The sequence below is a fragment of the Lycium barbarum genome, chromosome 2, assembly GCF_019175385.1.
Source record: "Lycium barbarum isolate Lr01 chromosome 2, ASM1917538v2, whole genome shotgun sequence".
Lineage (NCBI taxonomy): Eukaryota > Viridiplantae > Streptophyta > Magnoliopsida > Solanales > Solanaceae > Lycium > Lycium barbarum.
In genome coordinates, this window is record NC_083338.1 from 119,900,406 (window position 1) to 119,919,745 (window position 19,340).

At 37.3% G+C, this 19,340-nt stretch overlaps 1 protein-coding gene and 1 non-coding gene across 2 annotated transcripts; one reads left to right on the top strand and one right to left on the bottom strand.

The window, feature by feature from the left end:
• Window positions 1-11,353: 11,353 nt before the first annotated feature.
• LOC132629524 (small nucleolar RNA R71) lies at window positions 11,354-11,460 on the bottom strand. The gene has a single exon (XR_009578295.1). It is a non-coding gene; the product is annotated as a small nucleolar RNA R71 (small nucleolar RNA).
• Window positions 11,461-17,551: 6,091 nt separating this feature from the next.
• Window positions 17,552-18,742, top strand: LOC132628822 (actin cytoskeleton-regulatory complex protein pan-1-like). The gene has a single exon (XM_060344585.1). It carries the CDS (start codon window positions 17,552-17,554, stop codon window positions 18,740-18,742), a length of 1,191 nt encoding a protein of 396 aa, XP_060200568.1.
• The last annotated feature ends 598 nt before the right edge of the window (window positions 18,743-19,340 follow it).

Consider the following 19,340-nt stretch of genomic DNA (forward strand, 5'->3'; position numbering starts at 1 on the left):
ACTGGTCGTGCAGCTGACACCATTTGTGTTGCTTCGTATTAGTTAGCAACTTGGCAACTAGTAATTATTGGCAACAAAGAAGAAATTTGATCTTGTTCTAACCATTGTGTTCTAAAACGAAAGACATAACAGACTGTTAGAAATCTAAATAATTTAGCTCTGACGCACGATATATGGAACAAAGACGGGAATTTGTCCTAACATATTCTCCACAACCTCCTAATTATATACGTCACGCTCTACACACTCATAAGAAGTATTGTACAAGATGTGACTCATAACTCTCTCTAGGATAGCAAATATAGGCTCTAATAACAACTTATCACGTCCCTAAATCGGATGTGACGTCATTGACATCCAACCTGTTATATCCATTGAGTGAACGTCCCTAGCCTAGTTGATTGAAAGTTATATTAAACAGAATATTTCAAAGAAACTCAATAAAGCATTGAGAATTAATCTCCTAAAAATTAAATTATTGTTTGATCTAAATTTAGGCAAACCAACACAGTCAAACTGAAACTACAACCCAATTGACTAAGTAGACGTTTGGACATGTGATTTCATCTCATGAAATGCCAAAAAATCATAATTTGGGATTTCATTTTTTTTAAATGTAAAAGTTGACCCATAAATTTATATTTTATAAAAATAGATTCATAAGCTGGTAAATATATTTGCCAACCATTTATATCAAATATTAAAAGATCTACAAGTTGGTAGTATATACCTAACAAATTTGCTCTTACCACTATGTGGGAAAATTATATTAAAGAGTAGTTACACTACAACTCATATTCAATTTTCCATTTTATTGAACTAAAGTTTGATCAATTCATGTTGTATTATTTAGAAAGGATTTCTTGTAGCGTATTAATTTTGTTATGAACTATGACTTGCACAGTTAATAAGATTGTATAATAATTGAGAAAGTTTTGATGATTTTTCACAAAAAAATACAACTTCAGAAATTTAAATTACATATCCAAATAAAATTTTAATTCCAAATCATCATGATCTTGAGCCACTAATTAGGACTAAAATGAGTACATAGTTTAGCGGGCAGTCCTCGGGAATAATTAAGATATTTGGTTACCACCGGAAGGAGTCAACAGACATCACAAACTGGATCTACAATGTCCGACTCTAGCCATACACCTCGTCACCGACAGTTTGAGCACCTTCTACATGTGGCCTAAACAGGCTACGTACCATCAACAAGGTAGCCAGTAAGTCTCGTTGACAACTTAATTGGCAGTACAAGTCTTTTTGGAAAGAATAATTTATAAAATGTGATACAAGCAATTTCATATACTCCCTTCGTCTCAAAAAAATTATTCTAATTTGACTTGACACGAAATTTAAGAAATGAAAGAAAATGTCTGTCACATTGACTACATGGATTAATAATTTAGTTGGAAGCAGATAAATTTATCAATTGAAAGTTACAATATTTCATAATACATGAAAAATATCATAAATTTATTTTAAAGGTGATGAGAAGTGATTAATTTGACGGGGTTAATTTCGTAATCATGTACTACTATTCGTGCATAAATAAATCCCTGTGAACATGATTCGAGGAGGCAGATTATTATTGTTACTAAATTATATTATATGAAACAAACAATATGGATGTTTCATTAAATAATAAATTCAACAGCAAAGATTAGGGAACTACACAGCTGGCTTTTACAAATAGCCCATTCTTTATTCTCCAACAATGATAGTATGTCTGTTCTGATCCCTGTCTCAAACTCTGAACATCATAACATTAAAAAATTCACCAGTCCTGTACATTGTCTGATTACGGTTTGGGACCCAGTCCAGTACTATTTGATCAAGTATTGTTCAATGGCTATCTAAGGTCATGCCACATCATCATAATACTGATGGCTCCAATTTATCTGTAATGACATACAAAAAGTAATTAACTGTTGTTCTTTTCTATTTCGCCTCCTTCACGATTTCATCTTTCCATATCATTTTCAGCTATCATCTCATTCTTTGTCAACACTTCATCTTTCTTAATAACACATAATGATCTGAAATGAGTAATGTCGTATTCGAAATGTCATAGTTAACTGGAGAGATTATAAATTATGACTAGTGACTTTCTTACAAACAATAAATTATGCAATTTAGCTTGCTGGAATAGATGAAAGAAAACAATGACAGTCCCTCTTCGATCTCTTTTCTTCTTAATAATCTCAAGGACACATTCCTTACTAGTAAATCAGAATATTAACTTCAAAAAAAAAAAAAAAAAATCAAGGCTACTGATAACACAGACTAAGGCCCCGTTTGTCCATAAAAACCAACAAAAAAAATTCACTTTTTTTGGAATTTTGGAGTTGAAGTCGGAGTTGGAGTTGTGTTTGACTATAGTTTTTGAAATTGTAGTTTTTGGTGAAATGTAGTTGTAAAAAAGTGAAAAAAGTAAAAAATTTTAAAAATATTTTTTTTGAGTTTTTGATATTCCGGAATACAACTTCAGGTTGTATTCGGAATTCTTATGGCCAAACGCTGAAAAGTGGGAAAAGTGAAAAACAAAATCCGGAATAAAGTGAATAATTCTTATGGCCAAACACCTACTAAGTCGTGAGCACAACAATCCCACCAACCTCTTTAATATTCTTCTCCATGACCAGGCAATCTTACTGGTTTCTAAAGGAAGAAGATGCAATAGTGGATTATCTTTGATTTGAAGGTAATAGAGTAGAAAGGAAGTACAACAGTTAATTACTTTTTGCATTTTAATACACATAAATTGGAGCCATCAGATTGTATTATGATAATGTGGCATGATCTTGGATAGCCATTGAACAATACTTGACCAAATAGTACTGGACTAGATCCCAACCCTCTGATTACCTGTTTCCCTTCCTTGTTTTGTTCTCTCTTGAAAGTAGGAGAAAATAAAAATATTAATAGTAGGAACTTATAGTAAAAAATTGAGAGAAAAAACAAAATTATATTGGGCACATATTGAAGAAATTAATCCTCTACGACATTTAATCATTTCTAATACTTTCTGTTTTTCAAGAGTCAAATGTATATTTTTCCTGACTTTATCTAAAATGTTGCTTATTATCACTTAGTGTAATATTTTAGAGGTACGACTTGATAATGATTAAATATGATGAAATGGATTATAATGTAGCACATTGAACCAAATATATCACATAATTCTAATAGAAGGGATTAGAGAGATTTGTCCAAAATAAAAAGGAAGGAATATCACATAATTGAAGTATCACCAACTGAAAACTCAAAAAAATAAATGTACCACATTATTTCTACCGCGAAATAATACTTAAGCGCGTTATACAAGCATATACATTAAATAGTGCTTTTTGATTAATGCTATTGTTTTTAGTCACACATATGCTAGTATATTAGTGGTATATGCTATTGGTCTTGCTATGAATGATTATGGGAAGTGGAAAGCAATAAGCAAATAACTATAGTAATGATAACAAAAATGACTATGAAAAATTTGATCATTTAAAAATGAATATATTACTATTTTGGGTGAGCTTTTTTCTTATGTAAAGTAAAATAAGAATAAGACTGATTGGGGTTGGGGCGGGAAGTCCGGAACCAAAATGTCCCCCAAAAAAACATTTTGAACCAAAATATCCCAACAAAAAAAAAAGTTACCAAAGTACCCATAGCGCAGTAAAATGCTGCGCTATAGCACTAACGGAGACGGAGCCGTTAAGTGCTATAGTGCAGTATTTTACTGCGTTATAGAAAAAAAATATTTTTTTTGGTACTTCTATAACGCAGTAAAATACTGCATTATAGAAGTACCAATTTTTTTTTCTTTCTATAACGCAGTAAAATACTGCGTTATAGAAGTACCAATTTGTTTTTATAACGCAGTAAAATACTGCGTTATATAAACAGTACAAAAAAAAAAAATTGGCCAACTTTATTTTTTGCAACACTTAGTGTTATTTTTCATACTTTGACCAATAATTAGTCGTGTGTTAAGATTCCGAAACGTCAATATTCTATATAGAACCTGATATTTTTTTCTGCGTACAATAATGTAGGCTCAATACATCAAGGATACGTAAACGTTCGGATCGTCATTTTAGGGGTTGAAAAGGTGCCCGAAGTAAGTTTTGTTTGAAAAAACTTAGTGTTTTTTCCATACTTTGACCAATGATTAGTCGTGTGTCAAGACTCCGAAACGTCAATATTTTATATAGAACCTGATATTTTTTTCTACGTACAATAATGTAGGCCCAATACATCAAGGATGCGTAGACGTTCGGATCGTCATTTTAGGGGTTGAAAAGGTGCCCGAAGTAAGTTTTGTTTGATAAAACTTAGTGTTTGACTGTAAGGTTAGTTTAGTCAACTTTATGTGTCGAGAAAATTAGTCAGCTTTATTTTCAAAAATTAAAACCGTAGAAGTGAAATTGACATTCATAGCTACATTACCCTGAGATTTTTACATTGAAATTTATTGCGTATCACCATCTTATAAGTAAATAAAACTGAAAATTTCATGCCAATTTGGGGGAAAATCGAAATTGAATGGGATAAAAGGCGTTTGTTTAAAAATCGGCTCGGCCAAACTGCCTTGTGGCAGTTTGTCCGCATAGATCTCGAAAAAATACGCAAGTTCAAAAAAAAAAAACGCGTAAAACGGACGTCCGAGCGCAAAGTTATGACCATCTAAAGTTTGACGACTTTACAACTAGTTTTTGTCCCTATATTTTTTAGAATTATATTTATATTCAAAATAAAGTTATGTCTTGATTAAAAAATAACACGCTTAAATCAAAATCTTAAAAAATAAAACACCGTAAAGTTTCCAAACAAAAGTTACTTCGGGTACCTTTTCAACCTCTAAAATGACCATCCGAACGTCTACGTATCCTTGATGTATTGAGCCTACATTATTGTACGCAGAAAAAAATATCAGGTTTCAAATAAAATATTGACGTTTCGGAGTCTTGACACACGACTAATCATTGGTCAAAGTATGAAAAAAACACTAAGTTTTTTCAAACAAAACTTACTTCAGGCACCTTTTCAACCCCTAAAATGACGATCCGAACGTCTACGTATCCTTGATGTATTGGACCTACATTATTGTACGCAGAAAAAAATATCAGGTTCTGTATAAAATATTGACGTTTCGGAGTCTTGACACACGACTAATCATTGGTCAAAGTATGGAAAAAACACTAAGTTTTTTCAAACAAAACTTACTTCGGGCACCTTTTCAACCCCTAAAATGACGATCCGAACGTCTACGTATCCTTGATGTATTGGGCCTACATTATTGTACGCAGAAAAAAAATATCAGGTTCTATATAAAATATTGACGTTTCGGAGTCTTGACACACGACTAATCATTGGTCAAAGTATGGAAAAAACACTAAGTTTTTTCAAACAAAACTTACTTCGGGCACCTTTTCAACCCCTAAAATGACGATCCGAACGTCTACGTATCCTTGATGTATTGGGCCTACATTATTGTACGCAGAAAAAAAATATCAGGTTCTATATAAAATATTGACGTTTCGGAGTCTTGACACACGACTAATCATTGGTCAAAGTATGGAAAAAACACTAAGTTTTTTCAAACAAAACTTACTTCGGGCACCTTTTCAACCCCTAAAATGAAGATCCGAATGTCTACGTATCCTTGATGTATTGGGCCTACATTATTGTACGTAGAAAAAAAATATCAGGTTCTATATAAAATATTGACGATTCGGAGTCTTGACACACGACTAATCATTGGTCAAAGTATGGAAAAAACACTAAGGTTTTTCAAACAAAACTTACTTCGGGCACCTTTTCAACCCCTAAAATGACGATCCGAACGTCTACGTATCCTTGATGTATTGGACCTACATTATTGTACGTAGAAAAGAAATATCAGGTTCTATATAAAATATTGACGTTTCGGAGTCTTGACACACGACTAATCATTGGTCAAAGTATGAAAAAAACACTAAGTGTTGCAAAAAATAAAGTTGGCCAATTTTTTTTTTTGTACTGTTTATATAACGCAATATTTTACTACGTTATACAAAAAAAAAAAATTGGTACTTCTATAACGCAGTATTTACTGCGTTATAGAAAGAAATTTTTTTTTTTTTGGTACTTCTATAACGCAGTATTTTACTGCATTATAGAAGTATCCAAAAAAAATAATTTTTGTCTATAACGCAGTACAATACTGCGCTATAGCACTTAACGGCTCCGTCTCCGTTAGTGCTATAGCACAGTAAAATACTGCGCTATGAATACTTTGATAATTTTTTTTTTATTGAGATATTTTGATTCAAAATGTTTTTTTGGGGGCATTTTAGTTCCGGACTCTTGGGGCGGGCGGGGGGTGTGGAATCTTCCATTTGTGTTTTGTTTTGTAGCATCACTTTCACATGGCACAGCACATGCTGCCTTTTGGCATCTTTTTCTAATTAGATGTGGAACCTCAACAACTCATGAAAATTTACATAAATCAAAAGTTCAATGTACAAAAAAAAAAAAACACTCAAGGTACATGTTTATAACTCTTCTCTCATTGAAAAGCTCAAATTATCTTTGCAATTAATTTTCAAGAAAACTAAAGGCCAGAGTAATCTTTATAGATTCAGAATACAATGATAATATTCAAGACATTAAACAGAGGGGCATTTTTTTATTGTACATATTTATTTTGTGACAGCCAATCGGGAGGCACTAATCTAGTGGGCTAAATAATAATGCTATTCTGGCAATTGGAGAAAAGATTACAATAAAGAGCACAAAATGAAGGTAAAAGGTTAAAATCGTACAATCACGTCGTATCAACTAAAAGGGCAAAAATATTTATTAAAAAAATCATGTTCTTAACAGTACTGCCTTAACCTCTTAGGCGGATTCAGTAAGGGGCAAGAGGATTTATTGAAAAATTTAAAAAGTTATTCAGTAAGGGTTAAGAATTACTCCCTTCATCTCAAAATGTTTATCACATTTTTCATTTACACGCTCATTAAAAAAATATTGATAAAGATAGCACCTTAACTATTTTACTCTCTTAATATATTTCATCACATTCTCTCTCTTCAATAAATATTTACTCTATTGTTGATAAAACCTCTTCAATATTGGTATGTGAACTTACAAAATCGCCCATTGATGTAATTAATACAAGGGTAAAACGAAAAAAAAACTACTTAATTTTATCTTCGATAAATAAAACGACAAATATTTTTAGTAAGGACGACAAATATTTTGAGGTGTTGAATCTCCTTGGCTTCTTCGCGTGTTTACCCCTTTATACTCCCTCCCGATCACAAAAGGAGTTCACTTAGCCATTTGCACACCCCTTAAGAAACTACGCACTTCAAAAAAATAATATGTAAATTGACTAAACTACCCCTAATTAAATAGGAATTGAGATTTGATCACATAACACTTAATAGGAGCAAATCTGGAAAGATAAAGTTAATTGTTTTTGATTTAATAAGTGAATACTTTTTTTTACTCAAGAAAAAAAAGCTAAATAAATATTTTTTTTTGACCTGGAGGGAGTAATTTTTAATCTTCTCTGTAAAAATCCTAACTTCACTGCTTGCTACTGTGGCAAGGTACGTTGCAATCTCTTTAGGCTTTACTACTTCGTTTACCTGCACAATTAATGTACGACTTCAAAAAATTACAATCTTTAAATGCGATGAAGTGTGTGGCTCTACAAACAAAATCCGTACAATTGAATGGTCCTTACAGCTTAGCCGATCCTTTACGCTTATTTGTGAGACTGCCATGAATATATTATCGTAAAAGATTTAAGTTATATGCAGTGAGTACAGTTTAATTAAAGATAATTTGTGAATAACATGATGATTTGTAATATTGTTGACAATATTCGTGTATGTACGCTTTTAAAAAGTACTAATCCCTCTGTCTCAATTTATGTGACACGACTCGCATTTCGAAAGTTAAACAATTTAATTGTGAATTATGGACATGAAATCTATAATTATTTATTGAGATAAAATTTACATATTTAAAAACTACGTAAAAAGTATTATAAGTCGCAATAATTGACAATTCAAAAGATTGAAAGAATTATAGTCAAAGAAAAACTTGTTTGAATCTTGAAAATCGATATTATAAGTCACACTAATTGACAATTCAAAAGAATGAAAGAATTACGATCAAAGAAAAACTTATTTGGATCTCGAAAATCGAAAGGTGCCACATAAATTAAGACGGAGGCAGTAATATTATGAAAGATTTATAAAACGTTATAACACAATAATTTTTTGATCATTTATAAGGTATTAGGTATTACTCCATGTCAGCTAAAAGAGGCCTCAGATCTACAGAAGCAGAGGAACCAAAAGAGAATCCGAAGGTTAGTACGTCCAAGACAAAGATACTCCTTAACAGTCCGAAGGGTTATATAAAAAGTTATTTTTGTACTAATATGGAGTAGAAGAAAAGCCGAGTTATGTTTTTATTTTTATTTTGATGTAATAAGCTGAAAGTTGGATAAAATAAGTAAGAGCCCATTTGGATTGACTTATAAGTTGCTTATAAGCTGTTTTCAGTTTTTTTGAGTGTTTGACTGGCCAGCTTAAAGTCATTTTGTCCTTAAAATCAAAAATATAATTAGACCCATTTGACTTAATTTATCTAAAGCAACTTATAAGCTAAAAATAAATAAATTAGATTACCCAATTTTTTTTTAACTTATAAGCTGTTTGCAGCTTATAAGCATAAGCCTATCCAAACAGGCTCTAAATCTTGGACCATTGCATTAGGTACTAGTCTATAAGTACCACTGTGTTCCATTTAACAACCGGTAGTTGCAGAACCAATACCATCAATTAATACCGACAGGTTTTCAGTAAAATGCAAGGAACTATCATGATAGGGAAATATGACTTATTTTCCAAACCTTCTTTCATAACTTTTCTTGTTTTTTCCCCCCATTTTCTTTTAGAGCAGGATCTAGTTACGTAGTGGCGGAACTAATTGAATTACCGATCTTTGCGGGACAATTATATGTATAATATAAGTAGGGTAAAAAAAAATTCCCTATATATTATAATACTATTAATTAGATCCCTTTAATATAAGGAAACTTCTAAGTGTAGCAAATTTGCATTTTAAAAAAAAAAAATCCTTATTAGAATTCTGACTCTGCTGCTAATAAGGTGAGAAACTGCAAGTTGGTGTTTGGTAAGGGTATGCAGACAAGTGAGCTTTTGCAATGGGAGTCCAAAAGAGAAATCCTAATGAGAGCTTTTGCAATGGGAGCCCAGAAGAGAATCCTGATGAGTTTATTATGTTGGTAAGACTAGTTTGGACATGATTTGAAATCAGGATGATTTGAAGTTGAAGCTTTATTTGGACATGCAATTTGAATTTCTTAAGTTGTATTTTTTCTCATAAACATAAAAATTTCACTAGTTATAAAAAACCATCAAAACTTACAATTCTTATACAATCTTACCAAATGAACAAATCATAGCTTATAATAAAGTTAATACGTTGCTAGAAGACTTTTATAAAAAATACAACATCTATTGATCTAACTTTAGTTTAATAAAAAGAAAAGTTAAACGTGTGTAGTATAACTACTCTTTATAATTGACCATGAGTTGTTAAACATGATTGGTAAATATATTTACCAACTTATAAATTTTATTTTACAAAATACAAATTTATGAGTCAAATTTTACATTTAAAATTTTGAAATCATGATTTGGAATCCTAAATCATACTCCCTCCGTCCCACAATAAGTGTCACTTTAGCCAATTTTTTTTGTTCCATAATAAGTGTCACCTTAGGAAATCAATGCATATATTGACAAGTTTTTTCTAATTTTGCCCTTAGACAAAAACTGATAAATTTATGTATTCAAGAAAAAAAAAAGCACATAGAAACTTGATATTATTGGAGTCCCAATGTCAAAAGGCTTGGTTTTCATGCATGCTCTAATCAAAAGGGAAAAGTAATTTATTTTTATTATATAGGGGTAGTTTAGTAAAATTTACATTGCATGATTAATTTCTTAATATGCGTATTTTTTACTAAGGTGACACTTATTATGGGACGGGGGAATACCTTTTTAGAGAATTTTGAATTTAAAATCTTAATATGAAGTTGAAATTAAAATTTTATGCAAATTATATAAATAAACACTGATTTGAAATCATAATATGAATTCATGATTTCATATTACATAATCAAACGCCTGCTTAACGAATTTGTTCAGCTAATAATTATTTGGCCATTTGCATCCACTTTATCATCATTCAATTCATGGAGAGCGACATGAAAATTCTTCAATATCAAGACATTATCATGACAAAGTAGAATCTGACAAAATGCCAACTTAATCATCACAGTATGATCACAGCACGAACATATTCAAGGTCCCGAATTTCATGTGGACTTCTGCACGCTTGATTACGTCTCCATTGACACAATTTGGTTGTCTTTTTAAGCCTCCAACCAAAAGATACTCCACCATCACATTTTATACGAGGATGTTTAACTGAAAAGTTTAAGAGATAATTTATTTTTTTGAAATTTGTGATCTAAAATAATATGTGTATGCCTAAAAATTATTTTACTATAGCTAAAAAAAGTAAATTTAAAGTTGAATTGTTACTATAGCTAAAAAAAGACTGGTATCGCATACGATTAGTACTCTTTTCTCTCCATATTCCCTGTGGGATTCGACCCCAACCTTGTTGGGTTACTATATTTGACAACGTCCGCTTTACGCCATTAATAGGTGTAATTTGAGCGTATCAAATTTTGGCGCCGTTGCCGGGGAATACGGTTTAGAAATTACTAATTGTTGTGTACTCTTCTTTAAAACTTTTTCTATTCCATCACACCTTGTTTGCTGTTTTAGTGAACCAGGTGAACATGGCAGGAAGACATAATCGCAATCAAGGAAACCAAGGGGGGATCCAAGTGAACCATCCTGCACCAGAAGAAGAGGAGGATGAGAATGTATTTGCGGAATTCATCGACGAAGCTGATTACGCTTCTGCTGTAGTTCCTCCTAGAACGGGAACTGCTAATTTCAAAATTGATAGTTCTATCTATCAGCTATTGAAACTTGAAGGCTATTTCCGAAATTCTTCGGAGGACTGTCCACTTCGACACCTGAAGAATTTCATGCATGTATGTTCTCAACAATCTCAAGGTGTTATTCCTGTTGATGCACTGCGGTTACGGGTTTTCAAATATTCCTTGGCTGGTCAAGCAAGAGAATGGTATGAAAAGCTCCCCAGTAATACTATTCATACCTGGAACGAGTTAGCCAATATATTCTTGAAAAAGTCGTTTCCACCAAGCAAAAAGGCTGAGCTTAGGGACAAGTTCTTTGAGTTCAAACAACTTCCGGGGGAACAATTATATGCAGCATGGGAGCGTTTCAAATATTATCTAACTCAATCTCCGACTCATGGATTTCCGGATGCTATCCTCGCCGAGAAATTCTACAAGGGGTTAGATACCATGAATCAAATTGCTGTCAACACTGCAGCTGGGGGATGCTTCATGGATAAATCATTTGTCAACATCACCAGGTTGCTCGACAAGCTTACTACCCACAACCAAGCTTGGCATTCTAGTGATAGTGAAATCCTGTCTTATGGTAGTCCCTCTATTGCCGCGGTGGCCAAAGAAAATCATGAGCGAGATCATGCTTTCGCACAATTGCAAACCACCGTGGATTTATTATCAAAGAGGCTTACGGAGAAAGAGGCTAAGAGTGTGAATGTTGTCGAAGAAATGCCACCTCATACTCCAAGAATGTACCAAGTCTCGGAGGAAGCTTATCTAGAGGGGCAGCCACAACGCGAGGATGCAAATTATATTGATCACAATCAAGGGGGTTACCAAAAGCCATGGAGAACACAACAACAAAGCAATCAATATGGTAGAAATGAATATGGTGGTTCGGAAAGAAGGGATTACAACAACAACTATGGTAATCGGAATTCCAATGCCTATGTTCCACCAAAGGGCCGTACGTCTAACTCTCAGAATTGGCGAGAAAATCCTTCCAATGATCAAGGAACCTCTCGGATGGAATCTATGCTTGAAAAGATATTGGGCAACCAGCAAAAGAGTGACAAGAAGATGGAAAATTTGACCGAAGTGGTAGGCTCTCACACCGCTTCGATTCATAAACTTGAGTCACAAATGAGAGATCTCTCTCGTGAGCAACACCCACCTCAAAGAGGGGGCCTTCCTAGCGACACAGTTCCGAACCCAAGGAGTAGTGGAGGCGATCACATTTCATCATGCAAAGCTATTTCCACTAGAAGCGGAAAGATCCTTGATGCGGTGAAACAGAAAGTGGTTGAACCTATCAGTGTCGAGCCGACTATTGATGAGATTATTGAAGAAGAGGTCGAGGAATAAATAAAGGCACCATTTGAAGTGCCTATTGATGTGGAAAATTATAAGGAAGCACACCCTAGTGTTCAAAAGGGTGATGAGGAGCCAAGTGTTGAAAAAGCCACCGGAGAAAGCTTTCAAAAGAGTAAGGTCACGGGGGCAATCAAACCCTTGACTCAAACTTATAAGTCTCCTCCTCCGTTCCCACAAAGATTGATGAAAAGAACGGAGGATGCCAAGTGCCAACGATTCTACGACCAATTGAAGGGGTTGTCAATGAATGTTCCATTCCTAGACGCATTCCAGGAGATGCCAGGATTTGCCAAATACTTGAAAGATTTGTTGACAAAGAAAAGGGCAGTCAAGCATGATACGGTGGGAGTCACCCACCGTGTGAGTTCTATTATTTTGTCATCAAATGTTGAGAAGAAGGGAGATCCTGGAGCTTTCACGATCCCATGCACCATCGGTCATCATAATTTTGCCCGTGGTTTATGTGACAATGGAGCTAGTATTAATTTAATGCCACTAGCCATATATAAGCAATCCGGGTTGGGAACACCTAAACCAACAAGCATACGTCTCCAAATGGCCGACAGAACAATCAAAAGACCGGTGGGGGTTGTTGATGATATCCTTGTTAGAGTGGGGAAATTCTTATTACCGGCAGATTTTGTCATCCTTGATTGTGCGGTTGACAAAGAAGTCCCAATTATTTTGGGAAGGCCATTTCTTGCTACCGGAAGAGCCTTAATGGACTCGGAAAGGAATGAAATAAAATTCTGAGTCAATGATGAAGAAGTAACCTTCCAAGCTAGCAAAGGCTTAAAGTTGCCTAGTGCTTATGAAAGCATTTCTGTCATCGATTCATTCGATGAGATAGACGAAGCGGTGGAGCATCAGCTAGAAGAGAAGCACTTCGATGAGGCACTTTCAGCTATTTTGGTGAACTTTGAGGCGGATGACATGATGGGATATATCGAAACAGTTAATTCTCTCATTGGCCGGGGTTCGTATTCTTATGAGCCGAAGAAATTATCTCTCGATCTTGATAAGAGAACCACTCCTCCAGCCAAGCCTTCGATTATTGAGCCTCCAAAACTTGAGCTCAAGCTACTTCCTTCTCATTTGAAGTATGCTTTTCTTTGCCCAGATAATACTTTACCCGTTATTCTTTCATCTTTGCTGAATGAGGATCAAACTCAAAAGGTGCTTGAAGTATTGCGGGTGTATCGCAGATCCATCGGGTGGAATATTGCAGATATTAGGGGAATTCCCTCGGGTATTTGCGAACATAGAATTGAGTTGAAGAGGATAGTTCATCCAGTGTTGAGCATCAAAGGAGGCTAAACCCTCCTATGCAAGAAGTGGTCAAGAAAGAGATAATCAAATGGTTAGATGAGGGTGTTGTATACCCAATTGCAAACAGTCCATGGGTTAGTCCGGTACAATGTGTGCCAAAGAAGGGAGGCATTACCGTTGTTCCTAACTCCAAGAATGAGTTGATTCCTACAAGGACAGTTACCGGATGAAGAGTGTGTATGGACTACCGAAAGCTGAACACCGCAACGTGTAAAAACCACTTCCCTATGCCTTTTATTGATCAAATGCTTGATCGGCTAACTGGAAGAGCGTATTACTGCTTTTTGGATGGGTACTCGGGATACAATCAAATCAGCATTGCATTAGAGGACCAGGAAAAGACCACTTTCACCTGTCCTTATGGCACTTTTGCGTTTAGCCGCATGCCTTTCGGCTTATGTAATGCCCCAACTACTTTCCAATGGTGTATGATGTCTATTTTCTCAGATATGGTAGAAGATTTCTTGGAAGTCTTCATGGATGATTTTTCTATTGTTGGTGATTCCTTTGATGAGTGTCTTGCCAATATAGGCAAGGTATTGAAGCGATGCGAGGAAACCAACCTTGTACTTAATTGGGAGAAATATCATTTCATGGTGACAGAAGGGATTGTCTTGGGCCATAAAATCTCCGAAAAGGGCATTGAGGTAGATCGAGCAAAAGTTGATGTAATAGCCAAACTCCCTCCACCAATCTCTGTAAAGGGGGTTCGCAGTTTCTTGGGACATGCCGGTTTCTATCGGCGATTCATCAAGGATTTCTCCAAGATCGCCACCCCGATGTGTAAGCTCCTCGAAAAAGAAGCTAAGTTTGCATTTGATGAGAAATGCCTTAAGGCGTTTAATGAGCTGAAGGAAAGGCTCACATCTACTCCAATTATTGTATCTCCGGATTGGTCAATGTCGTTTGAGCTCATGTGTGATGCAAGCGGATTTGCTATTGGTGCGGTGCTTGGGCAAAGGCACAACAAAATCATGCACCCAATTTATTATGCTAGCAAGACCCTCAATGGAGCTCAAATGAATTACACGGTCACCGAGCAAGAACTTCTAGCCATTGTCTATGCGTTTGAGAAGTTCCGGGCTTGCCTACTTGGATCTAAAGTGGTTGTTCATACAGATCATGCGGCTTTGAGATACTTAATGACAAAGAAGGATGCCAAACCAAGGTTTATTCGTTGGGTCTTGTTATTGCAAGAGTTTGACTTTGAAGTCAAAGATCGAAGGGGTTGTGAAAACCAAGTTGCGGATCATCTATCTCGACTTGAGGAAGCTGGGAGACCAAGTGGAAATCTTGAGGTAAATGATGTTTTCCCGGATGAAAGGCTCTTGGCTGTGACTTGTGAGGTTGCCCCTTGGTATGCAGATATTGCCAACTTTTTGGTGACAGGTCTTATCCCTGACGATGTCAAAGCTTACCAAAAGAAGAAATTCTCGAGAGATAGTCGTCAATACTATTGGGATGAGCCCTATTTATTCCGCACTTGTGCCGACAACATCATTCGGCGATGTGTGGCCGAATCTGAGACCATGGACATCTTGAAGGCGTGCCATGACTCCCCCGTGGGCGGTCATCATAGTGGGAACCGCACAACAGCCAAAGTACTTGAATGTGGCTATTATTGGCCCACCATGTATCATGATTCTAATTTAATGGTGAAATCTTGTGACCAATGTCAACGACAGGGATCAATTGGGAGGAAGCACGAAATGCCCATGAATTTTGTCATGGAGGTTGAACTGTTTGATGTATGGGGCATCGACTTTATGGGCCCTTTTATAAGTTCTTGTGGTATGCGATACATCCTGGTCGCGGTTGATTATGTGTCCAAGTGGGTTGAAGCTATAGCATTGCCTAACAATGATGGCAAGAGTGTCACCCAATTTCTCAAAAGAAACATATTCACGAGGTTTGGCACTCCACGGGCAATCATTAGTGATGGTGGCACTCACATTTGCAACAGGAAATTCGCGCATCTCTTAGAGAAGTATAGAGTGCAGCACAGGGTGGCAACTCCTTACCACCCCCAAACCAGTGGGCAAGTTGAAGTCTCAAATAGGGAGATTAAGAGCATTTTAGCAAAGACGGTTAATGCAAACAGAACTGATTGGTCATCTAAGCTTGATGACGCTCTTTGGGCGTATAGAACAGCTTTCAAGACACCCATTGGTACTTCCCCTTATCGGCTGGTATTCGGAAAAGCTTGTCATTTACCTATTGAACTCGAACACAAGGCTTTGTGGGCATTAAGAAAATTAAACATGAATTGGGACGAAGCAACCAATCGGGTCATCCATGATGTCGAAACTCATCCATTTCATTCATTTGAAACAACCGCAGATTGGTTGCTTCGTCCCAATTCATGTTTAATTTTTTTAATGCCCACAAAGCCTTGTGTTCGAGTTCAATAGGTAAATGACAAGCTTTTCCGAATACCAGCCGATAAGGGGAAGTACCAATGGGTGTCTTGAAAGCTGTTCTATACGCCCAAAGAGCGTCATCAAGCTTACATTACGCCCAAAGAGCGTCATCAAGCTTAAATGCCTAAATGACCCTTTGAATATTTGGATGTTGCGGAAATATGATCGTTCGCCAAAATGGGGAATTCTTGAGTACCCATGGCACATATGCCTTTTGAATTATAAAGTGTCATTGTCTGTTGTGAAGAGCAATCATCGAACATAGGTGTGTGTGAGTAATTGAAAAGAATTTTTAACTGTCTCACCTGCGAGCATAATTCGCGATTCGCATGTTTGACATGCGAATCGCACCTTATGTCGCAGGTGTTGACAGTGAAGAACATGTTCACTGGCATCATCCGCGACAGCATCAGCGAGTCGCAGGTCACACATGCGACTCGCATGTTATGCTTCGCGCGTGGTGCCATCCTTCGATGTTTTGTTTTTGTTCTCCTTATATATACCTTTTTATTGTTGCTAAACGAACACCATAAATAATGGGTATATTGTTTGTATGTTGTGCAGGATGGTTCAATCAAATCAACCTCAAAGTGGAGGAAGACGAGCAACACGACAAACCTCCACCTCTAGGAGAAAAGAAAAGGCACCGGCTGATCCCGTCCCCCAGTCTGAAGAGGGGACACATAGAGCTTCCTCCCCTGAGCCCGAAGATGCCGTCACTAGAGGTCAGCGAAGAGAGGCAATGGAGAAACGATTCACCGTGCCTGGATCCAGGGAGCTGTATAAGACTTGGAATACAATTAAGTCTGATGGGAATCCAGTCCGGGGCCTCATTGTCGAGAAAAGGGTCACTCTACAGGGGCTGCAAGATCAATGCCCAGGCATCATTCGCAAGCTTGAGGCCTTGAGATGGACCTATTTCATGCAGCCTTCTGAATACTGCCCGGCCCTGGTAATGGAATTCTATGCAGCTTATGCGGCTACATTGAACGCAAAGAGGACGCGCCGCACACCAAAGAAAAACTTGGAGCGCCTCTGTTGGGTTCCGGTTCGGGGGAAGGAGATTGATTGTGCTACAGATACCATAACATCAATACTCTATGAGCAACGCAGCGAAACAGACCCTGTTGAAGGTTGGCCTCCGGTTAGTTCTGAATATGAATTGAAGATGGAAAACCCGGAGGAGCAACGCGAGTGGGTAGCTTCAGTGATTGCCTCAGGGACTCCACCATGGCTGGATCCATCTGTCCCGATTGAGAAGAACACTTTCAACCGCGAAGCCAAGTTTTAGTTATCCTTAGTATCATCGCGGGTGAGTCCTTCCAAGCATAGCACTGACATACCTATTGCAAAGTGTATTCTCATTGCTTCACTGATGTTCGGGTACCTTGTCGATGTGAGGGTAATTATCCGAGACGAGATCAAGAATAGGTCCACTCAAAAGAACACATCGCTCCCATTTCCTTGTTTGATCACTACACTATGCCGCCGGAAAGAGGTTCGTGATATTCCTCGGGTGGACAGGAATTTACCGGCTGATCAAATGATAGATTACACAAAATTAGAACCGGGGACTAGGAAGCGAAAGCGAGTGAGCACAGAGCCCAGAGCTTCGGGAACAACACTTGATGCTCATATTCTTGAGCCCGAAGACTTGGCCACTGATAATGAGGAGACAGCTCCCTCCACTGCCCCTCCAGTACCGAGGTCTGACCCTCCAAGTTCTTCCACTACAGTTCCCACTGACACAATTCCGCCATCCACCACAGCAGCCCGTGGAGTGTCTACTGAGGGTATGCGAGTACTCCGGGCAGCAGATGCAAAAGTTAATTGGTTGGTTGAGAGGCTTCCCAATTTTTTGAAAGAGGAAATTGAGGCAGCCATGGCACCCTACACTCAGGCGATCACAGAAATTAAGGCGGAGCAGGACAAAATTAAGGAGCATGTTCGCTACATTGATCGTCGGCTGGAGCAGATTGAGGGGGGCAGTGTAGGTGGCCTTCCGACCATTCGGGCGGACCTCGCTAAAGTCAAAGAGGACATTCGAGTATTACAGGTCCCCGACATTGAGCTGAGTGCACCCATTCTACCTTCCGGTGCTTCCTTGTTCTCCACTGGGCCCACAGCGCCTGCTATGCCTTCAGGAAAAGGGGTGGTGGAGCCCACTGGGGAGGAAGAAGACACTGAAGAAGACACTGAAGAAGAAGAGGAGGAAGAAAGTGATGAAGAGTTTGATGAGGAGCTGGAGGTTGGCCCAGCTGTTGAGAAGGCACGTACTTCCGCCCGGGCTGCTGGTATCGCTGAGAATGAGATTGATACGTTTATGGCGATGCAGCAGTCCCTTGAGGCAAGCAGGAAACCCAGGGGGGCATCTCGACCCCCGAGGGCGGGTGAGTCTAGTTCATCCACCGCTCCTCCAGCTGACACACCGTTGCCCCCGCCTGTGGGGCCTGAGATACTAACACCAGGGCAGGAGGGTGACACTGCCATGCTTCCATTGATCATACCTCCGTTGGAGGTCCTCCCTGCCGATCAGACACCATCGGACGCCACGCGTCCATCGTGAGTTACTCGTCCCTTGTACTACATTTGATGCATTGGGGATAATGCATATTCCTTTTGTTGGGGGTAGGACAGCTCACGCGGCATATATTTGTTTTTATTGTATATGTTTGTTTTTATTGTTTTAGGATAGCTCATGTTTAAGTTTGTACACTTGTACTTTGTCATTGCCAAGTATAATAGTGATGATTGATCGGTTTATAAATTTTTCTTGTTTCGTTTTCATCGTATTTTGATAACACCACTCCTAAAATTCTTGCATACGTACTCAGAGGGGAGGAATAACACTAACATGACTCATTTGGTGATACACAAATGTTTTGCAAGTCTAAAATGATGGGTTGAGAAGTAGTTAGAAGTTAGCAAAGTAATCCATGTGCCATGTGTGTGAAAGGTTATTGTTCTAGTCTTGTGCATAATTGTGGTCTAGAACTTGCCCGGAAAGTATCTCAAGGCGAAATACTAAACTACACTTGTTTGAAAAAGGATATTAGGCTCTTTTTGGACCGCCACTAAACCTAAAAACTCCTACCCATTACATTGATATCCTAGTCAACCCATTTTTGAGCCGTAACTTTGTTTTTCTTTTCTTTCATTACAAC

What these genes read in the sequence shown, in the direction of transcription:
- LOC132628822 (XM_060344585.1), top strand. Translation starts at nt 17,552, where the DNA reads ATGTTCGGGTACCTTGTCGATGTGAGGGTAATTATCCGAGACGAGATC.